We start from the raw sequence: 21912 nt of genomic DNA, 5'->3' as shown, positions 1-21912 counted from the left end.
AAAAAAGTAGTTAATTCTAAATAAATGGTACGCAAAAATGGGTTTATAGATGCTTAATTTACAGGTCTGGCTATCACATAATGGCTCAGGACTGCTAAAAATGTTTATTTCTAGCAGCAAATATAGTTTATTCTAAATAAATGGCACGCAAAAATGGGTTTACAGATCCTTAGTACCGAAACTCTAAGAAATGGAGTTTTCATACCAATAGATACATCAAAAGAATCAAATTTTTATACTGATTTCAAATATATAAGTTTAATCCTACCCATGGAAGTTAAGCGCCTGAGAAAATATGCCTCGTTTTCGAAAAAAGGGGGAAAAACCCTAAAAGTCATAGAACTTTAATGAAAATCACACCATCGGATTCGCCTTCTCAGAGAACCCTACTATAGAAGTTTCAAGCTCCTTTATGCAAAAATGTGGAATTTAGTATTTTTCCACATTTTTCCACAAGAAAAAACACGGATGCATGTTTATTTTATTTTTTTTTGCCTTTTTCCCCCAAGGGTGATCGTTTCGATCCAGTAGTCCTAGAATATCGTAAGAGGGCTCATTCGAACGGGAATTAAAAGTTCTAGTGCCCTTTTTAAGTGACCAAAAAAGTTGAAGGGCAACTTGGGCCCTCCCACGCTCATTTTTCTCCCGAAGTCCCCCAATCAAATTTTTAGATAGCCATTTTTTAGCATTGTCAAAAATCTAATATATATATCTTTGAGGATTACTTAATGCCCCACAGTTTCCGGGGGAAGGGCTGGAAGTTATGAACTTTGCCCATTGTTTACAAATAGCATTGATTAATGGGAAGTATGCAGACGATTTCAGGAGGGATTTTATACTGTTGGGAGGAGGGGGGTCGGAGGGGGATTACGGGAGAGTATCTTTCCATCGAGGATGTTTCCTTGGGGGAAGCGCCATTTATATGAGGGGGCACCGGATTTCCCAGCTTTATTTAAAAAACGATCAGAAATTAAATAAAAAAACAAGTTTTTTCAACTGAAAGTAAGGAGCAACATTAAAACTTAAAACGAACAGAAATAATTACATATAAATGTTTATTTCTAGCAGCAAATATCTAAGCTATTTTATCATTTTCTTTTCGGGGGGGGGGAGGGGTAGAAAGATGAATAAGCTATTTCGTCTGTCCAAAATAAGCTATCTCGTAATATTTGAGAACAGCTTAAAAATTTATTTTCCTAGCAAAAAATATAGTTAACTCTGAACAAATATTACCCACTAATGGACTTAAAGATACTTAATTCAAATTTATGACAGTCATTTGGTAGGTAGACATTGCTAAAAATTTTTGTTTCTAGCAAAACATATAGCTAACTTTAAACAAATTTTGTGCAAAATGGGTTAATATATACCCAATTCACAGGTTTGGCTATCACATACTAGCTATAGACAACTAAAAATATATATTCATAGCGAAATATTATTGATAATTCTAAATAAATGGTACACAAAATGGGTTATTTTTGTAAAAATGTTTATTTATAGCAGCAAATATAGATAATTATAAACAGATGGTATGCACAAATGGATTTGTAGATTCTTAGGTTGGAGGTCCGGATATTTCGTAATCGCTAAGGACAGTAAAAATGTTATGAAGAATTTAAACACAGCTTCAACTAGTTATTTTTTGTCCGTCAGAGTTGGTCCAGACCTAAGACAAATTGAGTGATTAAGATTTCATTTTGACTTTGTTAGGCAATTTCCTTCTTTTGTTGTTATCTGTAGTTTCAATACATTCCCGATTTCTCATTGAAAAAGTTGGTTTTATTTCTAATATACACCTACGCCATTTTATAATTTTTTTGGGGGGAGAGGGAGATGAATAAGCTAGGTCGTCTGTCCAAAATAAGTTTGGACACTGACCCTCTCTTGCTGCAAATATTTAGCTTCCAAAGAAAAGCAATAGCTTCTTAAAATAAAATACCTGAACCTTTTTTGACAACTTACTTCTTTTTAAGGTATTTGTTTAGCTTCAAAATGTTTTCGATTTCATATTGCTGAAGAACTTAAACACAGCTTCAACTAGTTATTTTTTTGTTCGGTATAGTTGAAAGGTCCATACCTCATACAAACTAAGAGATTTCATTTAAACTTTGTTCGACAATTTACTTCTTTTTAAACAACAAAACAAAAAAAACAAAAGTCTTACATCAGCTGAACCAGCCATTACTGTTGTTCAGTTAATATAACTTTAGTTCGAAGTAGACTATTTTCAGAATTAACAGAAACAGACTTATATTATTAATGAAAGTAGTGGTATACAACATGTAATATTTAGAGTAGCCTTTGTTATCAGACAAATAGAAAAACAAACAAATGTTTCTTCTCGTTTCCATGAAAACATAATCATAACCCTGAATCGGCTGTATTAATCGGTCTTACACGCACTACATAAAGATCATTCCAGGATTATTACGAAAGCCGATAAAGGCATTACTGTTGTTGTATTAGATTCAGATGATTACGACAAAAAAGTCAGAGAAGTTTTAAATGATTCTTTGAGAGAGAGAGAGAAAAATTCATTTTTACTAAATATCAATACTCACAAAAAAAAAACCAATCAAACAGACCTACCACGTGAAAATCTATACAGAGTTGTTTGTGGCAGGACTCATTATTTTACTTAATTATATATACATTGAAAAAAACCTACTCACATATATAACGGAAAAAATAAATAAAGCAATCATATAAATAAATACGAAATAACCCTCATGGGAACCGCAAACCAATCCTCACAAACGACAAAAGACCGACTACAGCCCCCCCCCCCTCAGCCATCCCTATTCATTAAGAAATTCTTTAACCTATTTTTAAAAGAGGACACACTCTCAGCCATCCTAGTGCTTTCCGGAAGACTGTTCCATACCGAAACACCCACATGCCTAAATACAAAACTAGACCTAGCAGCGTGTCGTCTCTCATGTACTAGGTCCGCAGAATTCCTTGTATCATAAGAATGGTACGCAGAATTCGATGATAAAACATCACAAAAATAATTAGGTGCTAAATTATTTAAACACTGATACACAAAAATACCTGTCTGATATTCCCTCAACTGCCCAACATTTAAAATCTTAAAATGGTGATAACAATCCATTGTAGTTTCACAATTTTCAAAATCACCGAGCAGGCGCAGTGCTTTATTCTGCACAATTTGTATCCGTTTAAAATTTACAACAAAATTAGTAGCCCACACAGAACAACCGTATACAATGTAAGGATGAATAAGTGAATTATATAAAATTTTCAAAACAGAAACAGGAGAAACATGTTTAAATCTACGAATCAGCCCTAAGCCCCGCGCAACTTTCACAGATAAAATTTCACTATGTCTTTTCCAATTTAAATTACAATCAATCTGAAAACCAAGATACCTTGTATCAAATATCTGCTTAATCTCTGCACCATTAAAATTAACCAAACCGAAAACATTATCAATAACTCCAGTACGACTAAAAATCATGTAATTAGTTTTACTCACATTCACTGCTAAGCAACTAAGACTAGTAAAAATATGCAAGTCAAGTAGCGCTTTTATTTGCTTTTGGAACAAGCTCACTCAAAGCCTTTCTAGCAATCGTTATAGCTGTGTCATCCGGAAAGGATGTTATAGCGGCATCAGGAATGTAAAACCGTAATGTGTCGACGTTAATTAAATATAAAAGCGGACCTAACACAGAACCTTGCGGTAATCCTCATAGTACAGGACGAGGTGGACTGACAATATCCCCCACTACTAAACGCATTGATCTACCATACACATATGAACGAAACCAATCAATCGAATTTCCTTTTATCCCTAAATGTGACATCCTATCTAACAACAGCTCAAAATCAACAGTATCAAAAGCTTTCTTAAAATCAATAAAAATAGTTAAAGGAGTAGAGCCGCTCTCGAATACATTGTTTAAAACATCAAGAAGGTGGGCACTGCATGACTAGTAGAATGAGATTTTCGGAATCCAAATTGCGTGTCACATAAAAACCCAAGAGAATTAAGATAGGAATATAGTTTCTTATGAACAACCTTTTCAAATATTTTTGAGAACAGTGACAGAATCGATATAGGTCTCCAGTTTAACATTTCTCTTTTGTCACCACCTTTATGTAAAGGTATAATTTTTGCTTGTTTTAAAGCATCTTCGAACTGACCTTTTCACATAGATAGGTTCAGCAAGTACAGAAGACAAGGAAAAAGGTAAGTTCCGGGATCCTTAACTGCCTTGAGGGTAAAAACGTTTATTTCTGCAGAATTTAACTTTATTGTTTCCATTAGGTCCTTAAAATCAGACTGAGTACAATGCAAGAATTTCATTAAACTACCCTTCCCATGATCATCAACAAACAGCTCATTTTTATACCCATGGTCGGCAACATCATTTTCAACATCAATTCCCACATTTGAAAAATATTTACAAAACTCATCACAAACGCCTTTCTTACCTTTAACTTGTTTTTCACCAACTACAAGTTCATCCACTGGATCTATAGAGTTATTACCAAGTAATGCCTCGTTTATCACTTGCCAAGTTTCCTTAAAGTACCAAGGACACCAAAATGAAAACACATTTAGCCCTCTTAATCTATTTTAGGTCTATTCATACCTGAAAATCCGGGTTTCCTACGAGTTTTTGTTTAGCTGCTATTAGCATTTTTAGTTTGAATAAATTCGCAATACAGTGTTGTCAATAATAAAACAACGATAAACTTCAGAGCTGAATAATATTAGCGAAAACTATTTCCTACGAATCCGACACTGTTTTTCATTTGTGAAAATTCAAATTTACAAAATCTGTTGACTGTTATATATATATTAGTGACAATACATTTTGTGAAAAAATATGACCTCAAGTTCAGAAAGTGACTATTCTGATGTGTCAGAAAATATTTTGATGATGACCAAGCGCTAGATGGTATGCAAGATACCATTTCAGGATACTTGTTCCAGCTAGACCCCGCCGCCGTAGGGGACGCCGCAGGCACGCCGCCGCCGACTGAGGCGGCGGCGTTCGGTCGATTTCAAATTAATTTTGCGGCAATTCTTTATTGCGTCAACCGCAAATTCGGAGCTTTTCCTTCTTGTGTGGTTTAGTATTTCGATTTTCCTGATTAGAAATCAAGCAGGGCTTGCACTAACCCCGAATTTTTGGGTATTTCCCCGAAAATCTATGCGTCACCCCGAAAAAATTTTTTTTTCCCCAAAAACCACGCAATCACGGTGCCACCTCTAGCGATTTATCACCAGTGACTTTCCCTGCCAAATATTACTTGGCATAACATAATTTTTCACTACTCTCTTGTTCATTAATTTTCGTCTCTTTTGTTACTTTGCATAAAAAAGAGACATATTCAATTGCAAATATTGCAATATACACAGTTCTTCATATGTTGACAAAAAACAGGATCGTCTTTATGAAATGAGTTCAAATCAGTTCGAACGAAGTTTCAAAATTCTTATTTCTTACATATACTTTTGTCAATAATTTTATGTTCCAACTGGATCCAAAAAAAAACAAAATAGTGTGACCAATTAATCGTGATAAAAATCTATATAATAGATTTGTTAAGTGACGACTAGACTTGAACCTAACTAAAAAAATTTTATTCAAAAATATATTGCCCATCATTAACTCTAGGAGGCGGGATAGGGGGCTATTATTTTAAAATGACAATAGGCTACCTCATTTTTTTATTGAAAGCGGGGATCACAAAAGGTTAATTATTTTTTTTATTTAAAATGCAGACAGAAGAAAATAATATCAAATTCACTAGGAAACCATTGAAATATTTTGATAGACCCAAGGCCCCCCATTAGGACTTGTTCATTGTCTTGGGTGTTTTGCGATTTCTCATAGGCTACTGGCCTAATTTGGCTTTTGTGTGTGCTCCCTTTTAATTGTATTCTTTGGATCTTATTGAATGCAACGGCAAATCTATGACTCAGTTTTCCAATAATTTGAGGTATATCTGAGTAATTTCGACATTTTTGTTGTTGTCTTTGTACCCCCTTACTCATACCCTCAATTTTTTTCAAGGAACACTAAGCTTTTTAACGTTATTTTGCGTGTTTGTTTGAACCATATAGTGACCTAGTTAATTATTAATTAACTTATTTTTCTAATGAAAGCTGCGACAGTATCCTATCAATGTGGTATCCAGTGGGGGGGAGTGAAGTATTACATTTAAATGATAATATCTCGAAATTTTTTTTATTGAAAGCAGGGATCCCCAATTTGTTTTTTTTCTAACTTAAATCAGAGACGGTATTTTATCAAGGTGGTATCCAGAGAGGGGGGGGGGAGTAGTGAGCTATAATATTTAAATCATAATACCTCGATTTATTTTAAAGAAGGGGTGCCAATAAGTTAAATATTTTGTTATTTAAAGCACAGACGGTATCCTATCAAGATAGTATCCAGAGGGGGGGATAGGGAGCTATTATATTTAAGTGATAGTACCTGTTTTTAATACAAGATATCTTTTTAAGAATCCAAAAGAGCAAAAAAAAAAAACAATCAATATCAAAGTCACCCATTTCAACTGTTTTAAATGTGACAGGCAAAGGGCATTATAAAAAATTAAGCTTCCAAGTTCAAAGCTATATTCAAAGTTTTCTGATTAGCCTAATTTAATATTAAGATGGTCTGGCCAAAAAATAAGACACACGTATAGTCAGAACTCCATTGCAAATCCATATATAGCTAAATTTATCAAGACTCGCCCCCCCCTCCCTCCATAATGGTGAAAAATATACCCTGAATTATAAATCAACACCATATTTTTGGTACATAGCCTAGACTGCAGTTTTCAACAAAATGTAGCGTTTCAGCACAATTCAAAATAATGAGTATTTTTCAAGCTCTTTTATAATTAAATAATCACTTTACAGGGACTAGTATTTTTGAGCCTTGAAGGGGCTAGAAGGCTCAGAACAGCCCATAGAAACCTAGTCACCCTATGCTCAAAAATTTGCTTCTTTAAATAACTGGCTAAGGAGAAAAATAGGTCATACGTAGCTGACTAATGATTGAAGCTGACTTAGGCTATATATTTCCATATTAGGGGGAGTAAAGCATAGGCTCGTGGTATCAACTTCAAAGTCTAATAACCATAATAATTCATTTATTATGAAGTAACTAAGTAAGAGTCTTTTATTCAGGCTCATCACTAAACAAAATATAACCCAGTTGTGCTGATGATTTGTATCTGGTAATTATGTCAGTGATTCCAATCCTCAAAATGTAAATGGGGCAAAAATAACCATTTAGCCATGATAAAATAAAAAGTAGTAAAATAGAACTATGAAGGTATTTTTCAAATTCTAACTGAGGTAACTGCTCCACGCTTTCATAATTGACATCACAAAGTTATGTGTCCTAATTATGAATTAAAATAAGAAGTGTCAATTGGCAAGTACAGACAATACAATAATATATATTAAATAATAACATTGACAGATAATGATCTAATAGTGTTGCTTTATTTAATCAGCATTTGTCATTCCGAGAAGTCATGACTCTACTTTTGTTCTTAATATAATACCTGTTTTGTTCAACTAATTTTTTTTTGGTACTGTTCTAATGTATGGGCAACATGCAAGAATGCAACTTGAGAAAAGCCAAGAACAGATAACACTACCCAGTAATTTCCTATCTTATGCTCTATAAACAAGGGTCACTCCAGGAACTATATTCAAGCTTTAGATTTTTGGGGTTTAGGAGGAAAAAAGGTACCTAGGTTAGTTTAGGTTAGGTATTTATTATATGCTATGCTTTACCCCCCACCCTCCTAATGTGCAAATATACAGCCAAAATTTGTTTCTAAACTATTATATTTTTATCTTATTTTGTTTTATTTCACTAGCATTAACCAAACTTCACTTCTCGCATGTTCCCCAGATATTAGAACAGTACCTTTTTTTCCTGCAGTGCTTTAGTATAACACCGTGAAATCCTTTTCAGTAATAAATACCCATAATTTTTTTAAGGCCTATAGGATATATGTTCTGAAAATTCAGTCGATTATTATTATAGTTGCTGGTTTGCCTGTGAGTCCAGGCAATTTGATGTTCATATGTTAGTCCTAAAACTTAGCTGCCCGTGCCTGAGACTATAGGCAGGCAGACCTTATGTCACTTGTTCACCTGCAAATCCAGGCAACTTGTTGGGTCAACCAATTTTGAATGAATTTTGTTTTAGTTTAACTGTCTGAGCTTATAAACTGGGTTGCCTGTCTAAGACTTTAGGCAGGTAGACCCTATGCCACTTGTTTGCACATAAGGCCAGGCAACTTTTCAGTCAACCAATTTTCAATTAATTCTGTTTTAGTGTAACTGTCTTGGCTTATAGATTGGGTTTTCTGACTGAGGACTGCAAGTCCAGGTGACTTAGTGGTCATGTTAATCCTAAAACTTGGTCAAAATGCCTTAGACTCTAGGCAGACAGGCCTACTTGGAAAGTCTACTTTAATTACAATAGAGATGACTTAAGATTTTTGGGCTGACTCACAACAGACAATGTCTATGGAACTTGCTGATGAAGAAGCATCCTAAGCCTAATTTTCCTGGCCACATAAATTCTCAGGTAGGTTGACTAAGTTTTAGGATTGATATGTGACCACCAAGTTGCCTGAACTGCAATTGGAACTATGAAAAGCCATCTGTATGACTTTGTTGTTTTCTCTATGTATCAGTGGGGTAATTTAATTTCTTTTGTATGACATTTTAGTGGATCATATATTAAATAAGAAAACCAAAAAGCATTCTGTATAACTTTATTCTTGTTTCTCTATAATAATTTGATGTTTAAAAAGTCATACAGAAGACTTTATATCATTCTCCATGTTTAAAGGAAACACAATATTGCCTATTGTTTTGATTTTATAGTGCTTTGTATATAAGAGTAAATGACAATATTTGTTGCTTAGAGTATAAAGTACCAATGACTTTAATAGGCCTAGTCAAACAGTGCTCACCCAAGTAATTTGTATTTCTAATATAAAAAAAAGCATAAATGGTATACGCTACTATTATAGATTAACTATGAGGTAGATTTATATCAAAATATTCAAGTAAATCACACAGCCTACTATGTGTCTTACCTTAGCCTACATAAGGTAGGCTATCAGTGGAAGTCATTAGGTCTGCAAAACTACCAATAGGGTAGCCTATATATTGATACTTTCTTTTAGAATCATTAATGTTTACCTTTACACTGCTTCATGGTTAAAAGATCCTGGAGTGCCAAAAATCCTAGTAACATCAAGACTATGCCTAGTCTAGCCAAGCTCTTTTCAAGAAGTATGCCTTAAAAGTATTTTTCAAAGAAAAGAGCTCGCCTGAACTAGGTTCTGATTTCTGTTTTACCAGAACATACAAGAAAACAACACTTTCTAAGGCTATATGCTGATTTTTTAATTTTTTGGTCATTTTCTGCTGTTTAACAGCACACGTTCTTTATTTTTGAAAATGGCCACAACCTTTCGTATTGGAATAGACCTTATTCGTTTTTCCGCCTGAATTGCAACGCTGCGCGAAAATCGGCCATATTGTTGGTAGGTTTGTTGTGCAAACATGGAACTTATGGAATTTCCTGAAATTCAGAAGGCACTGGTGAGTTAATTTTGTTGATAATCTTGTTAATAGCAAGGCTGTACATCACCTGCATTCTGGATTGATTTTTCCTGAGCTTGGGTAGTAGGTTTAGCCTGTACTAGGCTATATCTTTGCCCAGCCAATCATGGACTCCAACTTGAAAATTACAAACATTTATTTAGGTGCCAAAAAAGGCAAAGAAGTTAACAAAAGTGACACAGAAAGATCCGCCATAGTCTCTACAATAATTTTAACATGTTTATGACCTAAGAACCTGGGTTGACTTTCCAGTTTTTAAGGAAAATTTGACCCTTAGAAATTAACATTGTGAATCAGTACCAAGAATACTTAGGCTAGATTCTGCTACAAAGGTGATGATGATTTGATGGTTTTGGGGTCAATGCCCTTCTAGAAATTCCTCTCTGTCTAGCCAGGTTAATATTTTGTGTTCCAACTGCACAGGCATCATGTGGTAACATTTTGGTAAATTTTTCCATTCATGGAATATTGAAATAACTAAGAAATAGACCTACATCCCCATTTAGAATTTCATGATGAATCCAAATATAATAATCATTAACTAATAGTTTTCCGCAAAGGATCAAATTTTATAAATTTAGTTCAAGGATATTGTCAGTTTTTTTCCGTGCTTATTTGCCATCAGATAAAATAATTGGATGGTCTGAAATGGTATTTTCTGGTGCAAAGTGCTGGAAAATTTTCAAACTTCCTACTAAAATGTGTATTTTTTTTTCATTTGTATCTCAGATTTCTTTGTAGGAAAGCAAATAATTTTAAAATAAATATTATGCCCCCCTCCTTGGTGATACCCCTGCCCCTGACAATGTCCCTGGGCCTTGCTATTACAAATAACTAGATTTTGAATATATGAATAAAAAAAAATGATTTACTTATAGAATATAAGCTATTTGGAATTGATTTTGAAACTGAATTCAAATTAATTATTAAATTAATTGAGTTAATTTTATTTAATGAATTCAATGTGAAATTAAATTTGATTAATCGATTACCAGAATTGATTTTTGTTCCATGAACATATTGGATCCAATGAAAAGTACAAGTGAGTTTTGCAGAGTGAGCACATATTAATGAAAAATTCAGTTATGTTCGTGTTGTGGCTGAGAATTTATGAGTTGACCTAGCTCAGAAGGGTGCCATTTGAGGTTTTGAGGAGTTCAGGATCCCCCTCCCTCAGTTTCTGTCCCTAGAACAGAATCAAAATAAGTTTTTTGGAAACATTGATTAACTTTGGAGGGTTGCAGGGGACACCTTTGGCGCCCCCACAACTCAGCGCCCAGGGCAGCTGCCCCCTTTGCCCCCCTAGTTCTGGCCCTGGTTTTGGTCAGCTATCAGGGAGATTTAAGTCAATTCCCAGTAAGTCAGCACATGGTCATAGTCCTATTCCTCTCCTGAAAATTGACCTTGATCCTAATCTGTTTTTCTCCTACTTTTCCTTCAGCAGCAGGATAGCTGCATTTTTTCTAACCTTTCCTTAGGCTACACCATACGCAATAGTATAAAATTGTATATTTAGCACTCTGGCCTCCGGTGTCTGATCTCAGGTCTCCAAAAAAAAAGCTTACTTTCTGTCTGTCCCACCCACGCATCCCAGAGTTACTAAAAACCTAATTTAATGTAGTGGCTTGCTTAGGGGGGCCAGGGGCCTGGCTCCCCTGACCTTTCCCACGAGGGTCACTACCCGTTCCCATCAGTTTTATTTTTTTTATTAGTCTGGAGCTGGTGCCCTCCCCCCCCCCTCAACCACTGATTTAAAGCAGCCCATAGTCGTTTTACTCTTCCAACACACTCAGAACTTTATAAAGTCATTTCATACCCAAAAACCATACTCAAATCTCCTCAGTTTAACTGGTCAGTTTAGCCTATGTCTATTTGAAGAACAAATCAGTACAAAATTTGTCAACTCTAATTTTCTCATATATTTTAGGGCCAGTGGTGCAGAGATCTTGATATTGTCCCACTTATCTCAGACAATCTTATTGAAGATTATTACAATGCTTCAAATTCAGCCAGCCGGCAACTCAAGAGAAGCTACAGCTTTTTGGTGGAGCAATATATTGACCTGGAAACTGTGCATATTTTAGAAGTGGAAGGACTTTTTGGAAATAAAGGGTTAGTGATAAAAGGGAGTTGCTATTGCAGTTTTAAAAAGAGGGACAAGCCACATTCAATCAAAGTCTATCTTTCATGTGACAGTCAGATTATCAACAGTGCTTGTTCATGCATTGCTGGAAGTGTTTTTTGCAATCACCTGGTGTCGCTCTTGAGAATTATCAGTTTGATGCAAAGTCTGAAGTACAAAGAAATCCCTGCCTCCATGAGCTGCACCAAGATGCCTCAACAGTTGAATTACATGAGAAAGCAGGATCTTGAGCCACAAAAGGTGATGGACATTGACATTTGCCAAGTTCGGGAAGGAGGACTGTCAACTCCAAAAACAGTGCAGCTGTATGACCTGCAGGTCAGTAAAGATGATTGTCTCAGTCTGAGATTGCAAGTTGTGCAACTTAGTTCTTCCCTTAGCCCGGCTGTATCTGCATTTTCATATAGGACAGAGTTTCTGTTACATAATCTTTGTTTATTTTCGTTAATTTTTTTTAATAAAGGTAAATCCGATTCACTAAAGCAATTATATTTTAATCTCAGAAACAATAAATGATGTTTAAAAATTATATCTTCAAATGTAAGCCGTACCTGTACTTGGGATCCTGAGATGGCTCTCCTGTGAACATTTCGATGATGAGAAAACCCTTTTTCTTTGCATTTCTATGCTCTTCCTTTGGACAGCGTTCTGGGATTTGAACTGGGGAATGCAGTAGCTGAACTGTTCCATGCGTGAAGCATGCTGTGAGTCGCGGGTTTGACTTGCATCTCAGAAGTTTTTCTTAAGGACGACCAGGACACAAGCCAAGGAATCATACAACATATAACAAGTTACAATAAATCAAAAGGGGTTGTCGTACAAGTTTATCTAAGGTTTTACATGGCTTTCATGGTTGCAGCGGTCAGTAGCGTATATTAGGGGGGGGTATAGGGGTGATCACCCTCCCTCTGAAATCTGGTAAAGTTTGTTATAAATGCCATAAAATTGGAAATTTTCCCAGTCCAAAGAGGGCAACGGCGTTCTTGTAATGCCTTAAATTGCTTATTCCAGACTGTTCGAAAACCCTGGAACTTATCATCAGTTGCGTAACTAAGGATGGGTTGTTACATTGTACCAGAGGAATTTTTTTTTTATTGGTTTTGTAAGAGAGACTTGAAAATGCATTTTTAACAGAAAAATTAAGCTATTTGGCACTGACAGGACAATTCATTAGCAATCTTCACCATCCAATGGTCATCAAAATAGTATAGTTGGCACAGAAGATTAGGTCCTGTAGGCGGGAGGCATTAAGGAGCCAAAGATTAATTACTTGTTCATAAAAAAAAAAATGCACGCTTTAGTGGTAAATCAAAAAATGTAGTGCTTCATGCCAGAAAATACTTTTCTATCCTTGACTATTCATCAACCTCATTATGAGCAGAAAAAAAAAAATAGAAAATGACATTTCTAAATAGACATTTTATTAAAACTTAGACTCTTCGCACAACACTAGTTTTAAGATAATTTAATCCTCTAAGATAGGTGTAAAAGAAGTAAATATATGGAATAGTACACTTTTTAGTTATACATGGTTCTAAAATTTCCGCTGCTTTGCGGCAGAAAGCACTGCTTTCAAACCATCTTCTCGCCCAAAATAGATATATTTACCACTTCAAACCTCAAAATTTTCTGCACAGATTTAACTTGGTCCGCACATGTTCGTCGTCCCTTCCTAAGGTCCAAAGGAATTTGGATTACAGGGCCTATACTTAAAATTGCTCGATACAAGGACGTCCTGTTTACTTCTTCCACCCCCCCCCCCTCCTTTCATCGCAAATCCTGGATCTGTCACTACAATTAATGCCATTTTTGCTTTCTTGACTACTATATTATGTAGACTGACCCCCCCCCCCCCCCCCCGAAACGAAATCCTGGCTACGCTGCTGGTTCTCTCATTTCCAGGTTGATGCAAGCACTTTAAGTTTGAAGCCCAAGCCATGCTAAAACGTGTATTTTTGTGTTAAGTATACCTATAAAAAAGTATTTTCTTGCAGATCTTTTGAAAGACAGCATCAAAAGAGGAGAATATTCACAGGCCAAGCTTGTTCAGAATAGATTATTGGATTGCCCAGTGCTGTCAACATTGACCAACCATTTACAAGTAGATGATCCTACTTGTAGTATTGTAACCAATCTCAGTGTTGTAACCAGTGCATTGTTCAAGGCTGCTGAGTTTCCTGATTTTCCTCTGTATGAGCGTACAGGTAGTTACATGTTGACAAATACTGATCCAAAACAGCAGCAAGTGATAGACTCCTTAAGAGTATCAGCATCAGAAGCCAAAGAAATTGAAAAAAAATCTCGCAGACAGGCTGAAAGTGAAACGTGGTTTCGTGCACGTAAGTTTCGACTTACCTCCAGCAAATTCGGTTTGGTGGTGAAAAGGGTCACTCATTGGAGTAAAAAGCTTCGTCAAACTTTGCAGATAGAAATTTGTATAGACACCCATCGTGACAGCGTGGAATGTATTATTAATCTACTTATTTTTTAAGTTACAAAAAAACTAAAACTGCGGCAGGGCTATTTTGGTGACTGACTGAATGACTTAGAAACAAGATTAGTACTGTAGTGATATGTCTCCACACAGGCGAGTAATTGAAAATTTCGAAAGAGACACACATGGCACTATTCAAGTCAAGTGCACATATAGTCTTTGAGGCAAAACTGAGGAACAGTTTTTAGCTGAATACCCATACCTCACATGCTTGAGAAAAGACCACCACTATTATTATCAGATCCAAGGGCAACTTGGCATTACTGGACTATCATGGTGTGACTTTGTATTATGGACATAAAATGTTATAATAATACAAAGGATACCTTTTGATAATGTTTTTTGGGAAAATGAAGTCAAAACTCTGACTGATTTCTATTTCCAACATTATCTGGAATACTTGTCTGAGCTTCTGTAATTTGAGGTCCTTTGATTAATGTGATAAACCTTTTCGACGTATCCAGAAACTAAGAAAGATGGCCCTTCACAGGTACCAGTTACGGAAAAAAATTTCTTTGTGAACACATTTCATTTGAGTTTCGCGACGCTGATTGGTTGACGCTCAAGCTTCAGTAGCGGTCCATGTTGCAGAAGCAACACTTCGGAAATGTCGAAGTAATGTATTTTGAGTTCCTTTGATTTTTGTGATTCAGAGTTCCTTTGATTTATGTGATTGTGAGTTCCTGCAAATAAAAGCATTCTTTTTTTAACCTATATATATATATATAAAAAACTAACTAAAACCTGTCTTTCATAAAAAATTCGGCCACTAGTCAAATCCGTTTTCTTTAATTTGGCTGGGTACTTTATTTTCCATACAAATTGATAAATTATTCTTGTTATTTCCTTCAATGTTGTTTTATTCGGTAGAGAAACTGTTGCAGAATACCATATTATAGGGCATACAGAAATAATTACATACGGAGCCTTCTGGTGTATAGTTAGACTTCAGTTGTTTCCATAAGAAATTGCCTTTTTTACAATGCTTCTAATTTCATTCCAATTTAATTTCTGCGTTTTCTTCCAACTGTTGTTGAAAACTGTTCCAAGTACTTTGGTTTCTTCTTTGGTTGGTACACCATGCACGAAATCTCTATCCTCATATCTGAGGCTTGAACTCTCAAATTTTGATTTATTTATTTCTACATTGAAAATTAAGAAGGCACACTTGTGCCTCTAAAGAGGAGACCCACCACAATGTTAAGCGATTTCCGGTCCTAGTGGCCGCAGAGAGACAGCAGTGATCGCATTTTGTAAAAAAAATTTGTAAAAGTTTTGTGAAAGTTTTGTGAAAAAAACTACGTTTTTTAAAGAGGCTGAGTCACACGTTCGACCCGGAACCAGGGCTGGTATTCGGTGGTACTGTGGGGAGATGGCCACTCCCCAAACCCCCGCTTCCGTATACTAAAGGGGTGGTGCTCTCCTCCACGCCTCGCTCTTTACGCTAAAGTTTTTATTGTTTAAAAGAGTTGTGAGAAAGAAAAACTTTAGCGTAAAGTTGCGAGGCGTTGAGGAAAGCACACAGCCCCTTTTATATACGGAAGCGGGGTTTTGGAGGGCGGCAGCCCCCCAACTACACCTCCTAATCCCTGTACGTTTTACGGTTCGAACTTGTGACTCAGCCTCTTTAAATCTTTAGAAAACGTAGTTTTTTTTCAAATAATTTTACAATAAGATTTGGTTTTATTAGTTGCTTTTACAAAATCTTCTGTTTCTGTAAATACTGTTAGATAATAAAAAAAACTTTGAACTTTTATTTGAGTATCCTCTATTTCAATTCCTTTTATTTACCCTTCAATATACTTAAGCATAGGATCGGCATATGCTTCAAATAAAAGTAGACTCAAAGGAAAAAAATGATTATTCTTCACTTTGTATCTCTTAGTCACCTGAAGAGCTGATGATAGGTTTCATAAGGACTGTCATTATGACAAAAACAGTCTACATCTGATTCAGAACTGGAACACGGTTAACTGGGATTGTTTCTCTTACGATCACATAGCACTTAATTTACAGTATGAGTCTCTCAACATGTATTCGGAGGCGGGCAATCTTCTGTGTTTCAATCACATCAGAAGCTGCAAATTGCCCAGCATTCTGAAGAAACGGGGGAATATTTAGGCTTACGCAAGAAGGCAAGTCAGTCTGTATGCGGAAACCCTTATCAGCCATTATACTATCACCATCATCATATGGCATCTTCAGGATTCCACATCTTTTGGCAAGTTCTACATCAGAGATGGACCCGTCGTACAACTCAGATACAAATGTCACAATGCCGTTTGGGGCAATGCCAATGAGACCTTTTTAGTCTGCCGACTTTTGTATGACGAATAAGACACAGTTTTATTTAGGAATGACAAAGGAACTTGACACTGAATTTCAGTTGCGTCGATCACAACACGAGTTGTGGGATATTCAGCTTTAAAGTCATCTAGCATATTTCTGTCGACATATTGTCTTGACGGCCAGAGAACAAGTCTTCCCAACTGTATATATAAGAAATTGATCCAGCTCACATGGATTTCGCTAACGGTCCCCTGACTAATTGAAAAACGGAGTGCCAGGTCTTGTTCGTATAATCCCACTTTTAGCCTGCAAAGGACAAGAAGCAGCTGATCACAACCAGAGAGCTTTCTGTTGCGTCTCTTAGCTGAACCTTCGGGATCTCTCATATGAGCTTCAGCGTGTCTCACATTTTCACAATTTTCACCACAGTTGATGAATTCAAAAAAAGACTCAAAGTCAGATGAACAGGTGAACCCAGTATAAAACTGCAGTAGTTTGTTATCCTTTTTCACGTTAGCATAAGTAAATGTACCATCTTTCAAAGCTTGATCAGAGGCACCGAATTTGCTTTTTATGTCCATATTAATGTGCTGCAGTTTTTCCATCTCTTTCTTTTTATCTTGCAGTTCAATTTGCATATACCTTGCCTTTGCTTCTAGTTCTCTAACTCTTGATAATAAACTGACAGTCACATTATTGCTGGTACTGCTAATATTCCCTGAGCTAGTTATTTCACCAATTTCACAAGGTTCCTCGCCTTCACCACTTCCAAAAACTTACTCGCTTCTTATAGTTTGCAGTAGCCCACTTGTAGACACATCTTCAACTTTAGTAATCTCAGAACTGAGTTTGTTCCGGCCTTTGTGATGTTTCTCACTAACTTGTCTTTCTTTAGGAGCCTTTTGTCTGAACAATGATTCATTTGTCCAAGGAAAAATACTTGGGATAGATCCTGGTTTGAGTTCTTTTCTTCCGGATGCAAAACCAGCATAGAAGTCCTCAGTGTTGAAATTTCTAGAACATAATCGAGTGTAGGCATACGAGATTCGGAACAAAGGACCTTCATCACTTTATATCTCCGCAAGCGACTCCTTTCTCAGATCATTATTTCTTGGAATCATGTGAAAGGAAACATGAAATATAATTACACGATTATAATGATAGCCGTAACAAGGGCTGATGAGTGGTCAGATTTTCGACCATCCTCAGGGCTTATCACTTCCCAAAATCTCTCAAGTAGCCTTCGTATCCCAAATCAGTTAATTAAAAATAGAAGTGCAAGCTTGAATCCTCTCCTGGGGGAGGAAAACTAATTTCTGACCTGGAACATATTCCGCATTGAAGGGCAGGAAGTGATAGCCCCTAAGGATTGTGAAAACTCTGACTGGATCATTGACTCTTGATTGTAGTAGTGTTCTTGCTCTGCTCACCGACCATGCAAGTCCAGTGACAACCAAAAGGGTGAAGGGTAAAAAGTTTGGATACCTCTGGGTTTTTCAGAAATATAATTTTTTTCATTCCGTTGAATGGGGATTTTGATGACAGGGATTTGAAGGGGACTGTCTGGTGAGTCTACAAGGGTAGAATTTGTAGGGATTTCAAACTACAGTAAATAGGTGACTGCAGTGGCGTAAATAATGGGGCAAGACGGGGCCATGGTCCCCTTAAGGACTTTCGTCGGCACATTGCTACCTAGGATTTTTTTGTGTTTTTTGTAATAAAGATACTTTTAAGCTTTGTGGCACTAACTGGACAATTCATTAGCAATCTTCCCCATCAAGTGGTCGTCAAAATAGTATGATCGGCACAAAAGAATATAATTTCAATAAAGCACAGGAGGTTGGGTGGGTAGATGAGAAAGGATTTATAAAATAAGAAAATGACATCACAGCCAATTTAAAAAAATTTGGAAGGGGTACAAAAACTTCCCTTCGGTTTTCTATTTTGATTTAGATACTAAAACTAAAATTTTTCAAAACATATTCACATATTTGGCCAAATTATAAGAATAACTTAAAGGAACTTTTTTAGAAAAAATGGAGCAATTTTTAGAGCAATTTCTTAGAGCAATTCACAGATCAAGATGGATCTTAATTTGCTCTGAAGTGTAAATTTAGGTAACTAATGTAAAGAATAAAAAGATACTTTCAAATTCTCCTCTTTTTATTTATAAATAATATTGTAAGATAAAGGTAACACAACTTCATCAGAACCCATCAGCATTCAATTAGATAGATGAGTGAATCAAACACTCAATTGTGGTACTCTTTTATCTTACAATGTCAACTGGGTAATTTAGAATAAGTTCTAACTCCCTCACATCAATCAAATAATCCCCCTCCCACTACAAATCCAAAATAGGGTACAAGCACCAGACATGATAAATATGGCTGCAACTGGCACTATTCCTTTTTAAAATGAACAGCGGTGGATTGAAATGCTTAACCCTGATGCTTTTCAATTCTATTTCATAGAGAACAAATTTGCTTACTATGAAAGGAAGGTAGATTTCAAATATATCTAGCTAAGATACACAGTTGTTTAGTAGAAGAGCATGTATTGAAACACCAGTAAAGTGCACAGAGTGAAATTATAAAAAGGATAAAGCTTCAAAGTGAAGTTACTATCAAAGTTAAATCGAGATGTTAAGCAAAACAAGTAGTTCTGAATCATTCTATTCTGAAAATCGAAAAATTAATTCATAATCAGGGGTGTTGTTTGGGGTGGGGCGGTCACCCCCAAATAATGTTGAGAAACAAATATTATATATCCCATGCTGCTTGACTATCTGGATATAGACCCCACATGTCCACCCTCCCCAACAAAAAAACTGGAGTTAATAAATGCTGTGAAATTTAAACATTAAATTCTTTATGATACATGACATGAAATTGGTATTAGCATTGTTAATGCTTGGCATTATAGGGAGGAGGCTAATCTACCATTGTTCCGTAAGACTAAAGCTTCCATTCATTTTCAGGAACATTCAAGGGGAGAATTTATCTTTCAGTTTTCTTAAGAGGTTTTACACTGCTAACTGACAGAAATGTAAGTAAATTGTTTACACTTTTTGCTATCTTGAAAAGGGGTTAGGTTAGGAAAATGAAACTTTCAATTATGAATCCAGGGCCAAAACCAATCTTTGTGAATGTACTACCAAGATTCCAAATTAACCATCTCATTATCTCTTAGTCTTAGAAATTTCCCTTCTTGACAGGTATATGGACTATACCATTTGAAATTTCAACAAAACAACATTTTACATCAGGGACAGGTAGACTAAAGTATGTCATATAAAGGTATTTTGAAGTTCCTACCTCCACTCCTTCCCCCTCTAGAGAGCAGTGACCTTTGATGACCTTTCAAAATCTTTGTGCTCTGACACTGAAACCTTGTAAAATAGATCTTCTGCTTTAATTAAGTACAAGAAAACTATTTTCAGCTTCACAACTTTACTCAATCCAAATTCATGAGGTTTCAAAGATCTGCAAATATATTTCCTAAATTTAGAAAAAACGCATTGATATGGCTTAAAATTCTACTCAAATAATAAGAATTCCATTTTCAGAATTAAAACCACAGAAAAAGAAACTGATGACTGAAAATTAAGGTAATATGTTGTTTTGTCAAAATTTCAATAGGTATAACCTGCCCAGTAGGCAAATTTCTAAGACTTGGAAATCAGAAGAGGGTTAACATGGAAGCTTAGTAATACCTTCTTAGATTGTGTTTTTGGTCCTGGATTCATTACTGAAGGTTTCATTTACCTAACCCCTTTCCAAGACAGCAACAAGCAGTTAAACTAGAATTATACTATTAATTTTTCTTTCGGATAAAAACTAGTGGTGTTGTTTGAGGATGGCAGGGGAAAAAAGAATACACTAAGACCATAAAATCCTTTCTTTATAAATTAAAATAAAATTTAATTTCTAGCCTATATTACATTATTTTTTCCAATTAAATTTTAAAAAATAAAATATACTATTGCCCATTACTTTTTCATTTTTGCCCCCCCCTCCCAATAACTTGCTGGAATAAAATTCTACTGTAGCTACTTTTGGCTATCTTGGAAAGGAGTTCGGTTCGGAAATTGAATTTTTTAAGGATTGATCTACAGGCTGAAGTAAGTCCCAGGATGGTATTTTGGAGTAACTACCTTTACTCCTTCTCTCTCTAGAGGGTCCTGAAATGGGCCTATATGACAGGTCTATATACTTATTGAACTTTAGACAAGTCAACATTTTACCTTAATTTTTAGTGATCAGTTTCTTTTTCTCTGGCTTTACTACTGAAAATGCAATTTTTTTTATTTGATTATAATTTTAAGCCATGGTTTTTTTTTTCAAAATTTATGAAATTTATTTGCATAACTTTAATACCTTATAACTTTGGATTGAGCAAAGTTGTGAATCTAAAAAAATATTTTTTGTACTTCATTTAGGCAGAATATCTAATTTGCAAGGTTTCTCTTTTATAACATACAGATTTTTAAAGGTCATCAAAGGTCAGGACTCTCTAGAGGGAGGAGTGGAGGTCGGTGCTTCATAATAACTTAACAGGACACATTTAATCCTGTATACCCATCCCTGAGAGTTTCTTTTTCCTAACCTAACCCCTATCCAAGATAGCCAAAAGTAGCTAAAGTAGAATTTTACCAAAAAGACAGATGGATCTACAGGCTAAGGTATGTCCTGGGATGGTATTTTCAATTATCTACTTCTACTCCTCCCGCCAAAGGGTCCTGAAATTTGCCTACAGGACAGGTAGAACCTATTGAAATTTGATAAAACAAGTATTGACATTAATTGTCAGGTAGTGGTTTTTTTTCCTCTGTCGTTAAGCCTGAAAATACAATCCCTGGGGTTTGAGTAGAATTTTAAGCCCTATCAGTGTTTTTTTTAATATATGAAATGTATTTGTGTATCTTTAAAACCTTAATACTTGGGATTGAGTAAAGTTGTGAAGCTGAAAATTTTGTTGTTGCAATTCATTTAAGCAAAAATTAAGAAAGTGATCCTGCAAAAGTCATATGAGAGAAAAGGAACAAGCCAAATTCAGTTTAGAAACGATGTTTCAAAAGCCGACCGTATAAAGAGGACAAAGCTGTATGAAGTACTTCATGCGCGACAAGCTAATGGTGAAGAAAACCTAGTCATTTGAGGCAACAGAATTGTTCCAAAAAACGTGCCCACCTCCACAGCACCAGCTGGAATGGACACGATCTAGATAATTCTCAAAGAAATATAGATAGTAGCGTAAATAGCCCTGTGTCTTCTAATGTTGAAATAAGTACTATTGATGAATCAAGTGAATCTTTTTACAGTGCGAGATCAG

The 21912-nt window shown here is 35.6% G+C and overlaps 2 protein-coding genes across 2 annotated transcripts in view; both read left to right on the top strand.

Moving 5' to 3' along the window:
• Window positions 1-21912, top strand: part of LOC148945912 (transmembrane protein 120 homolog) — a 545739-nt gene that overhangs the window by 194983 nt on the left and 328844 nt on the right. The gene's annotated exons all lie outside the window — the stretch shown is intronic.
• LOC148945917 (uncharacterized) lies at window positions 9592-14286 on the top strand. The gene is made up of 3 exons (XM_089098187.1): window positions 9592-9631; window positions 11580-12258; window positions 13790-14286. The coding sequence occupies exons 1-3, from the start codon at window positions 9593-9595 to the stop codon at window positions 14284-14286; spliced, it is 1215 nt and encodes a 404-aa protein (XP_088954313.1). The 5' UTR covers window position 9592.

This window comes from Artemia sp. Qi Xiang Cuo, chromosome 12, assembly GCF_049724085.1.
Source record: "Artemia sp. Qi Xiang Cuo chromosome 12, ASM4972408v1, whole genome shotgun sequence".
NCBI classification, from domain to species: domain Eukaryota; kingdom Metazoa; phylum Arthropoda; class Branchiopoda; order Anostraca; family Artemiidae; genus Artemia; species Artemia sp. Qi Xiang Cuo.
This window is presented reverse-complemented; position numbering and strand designations above follow the sequence as displayed.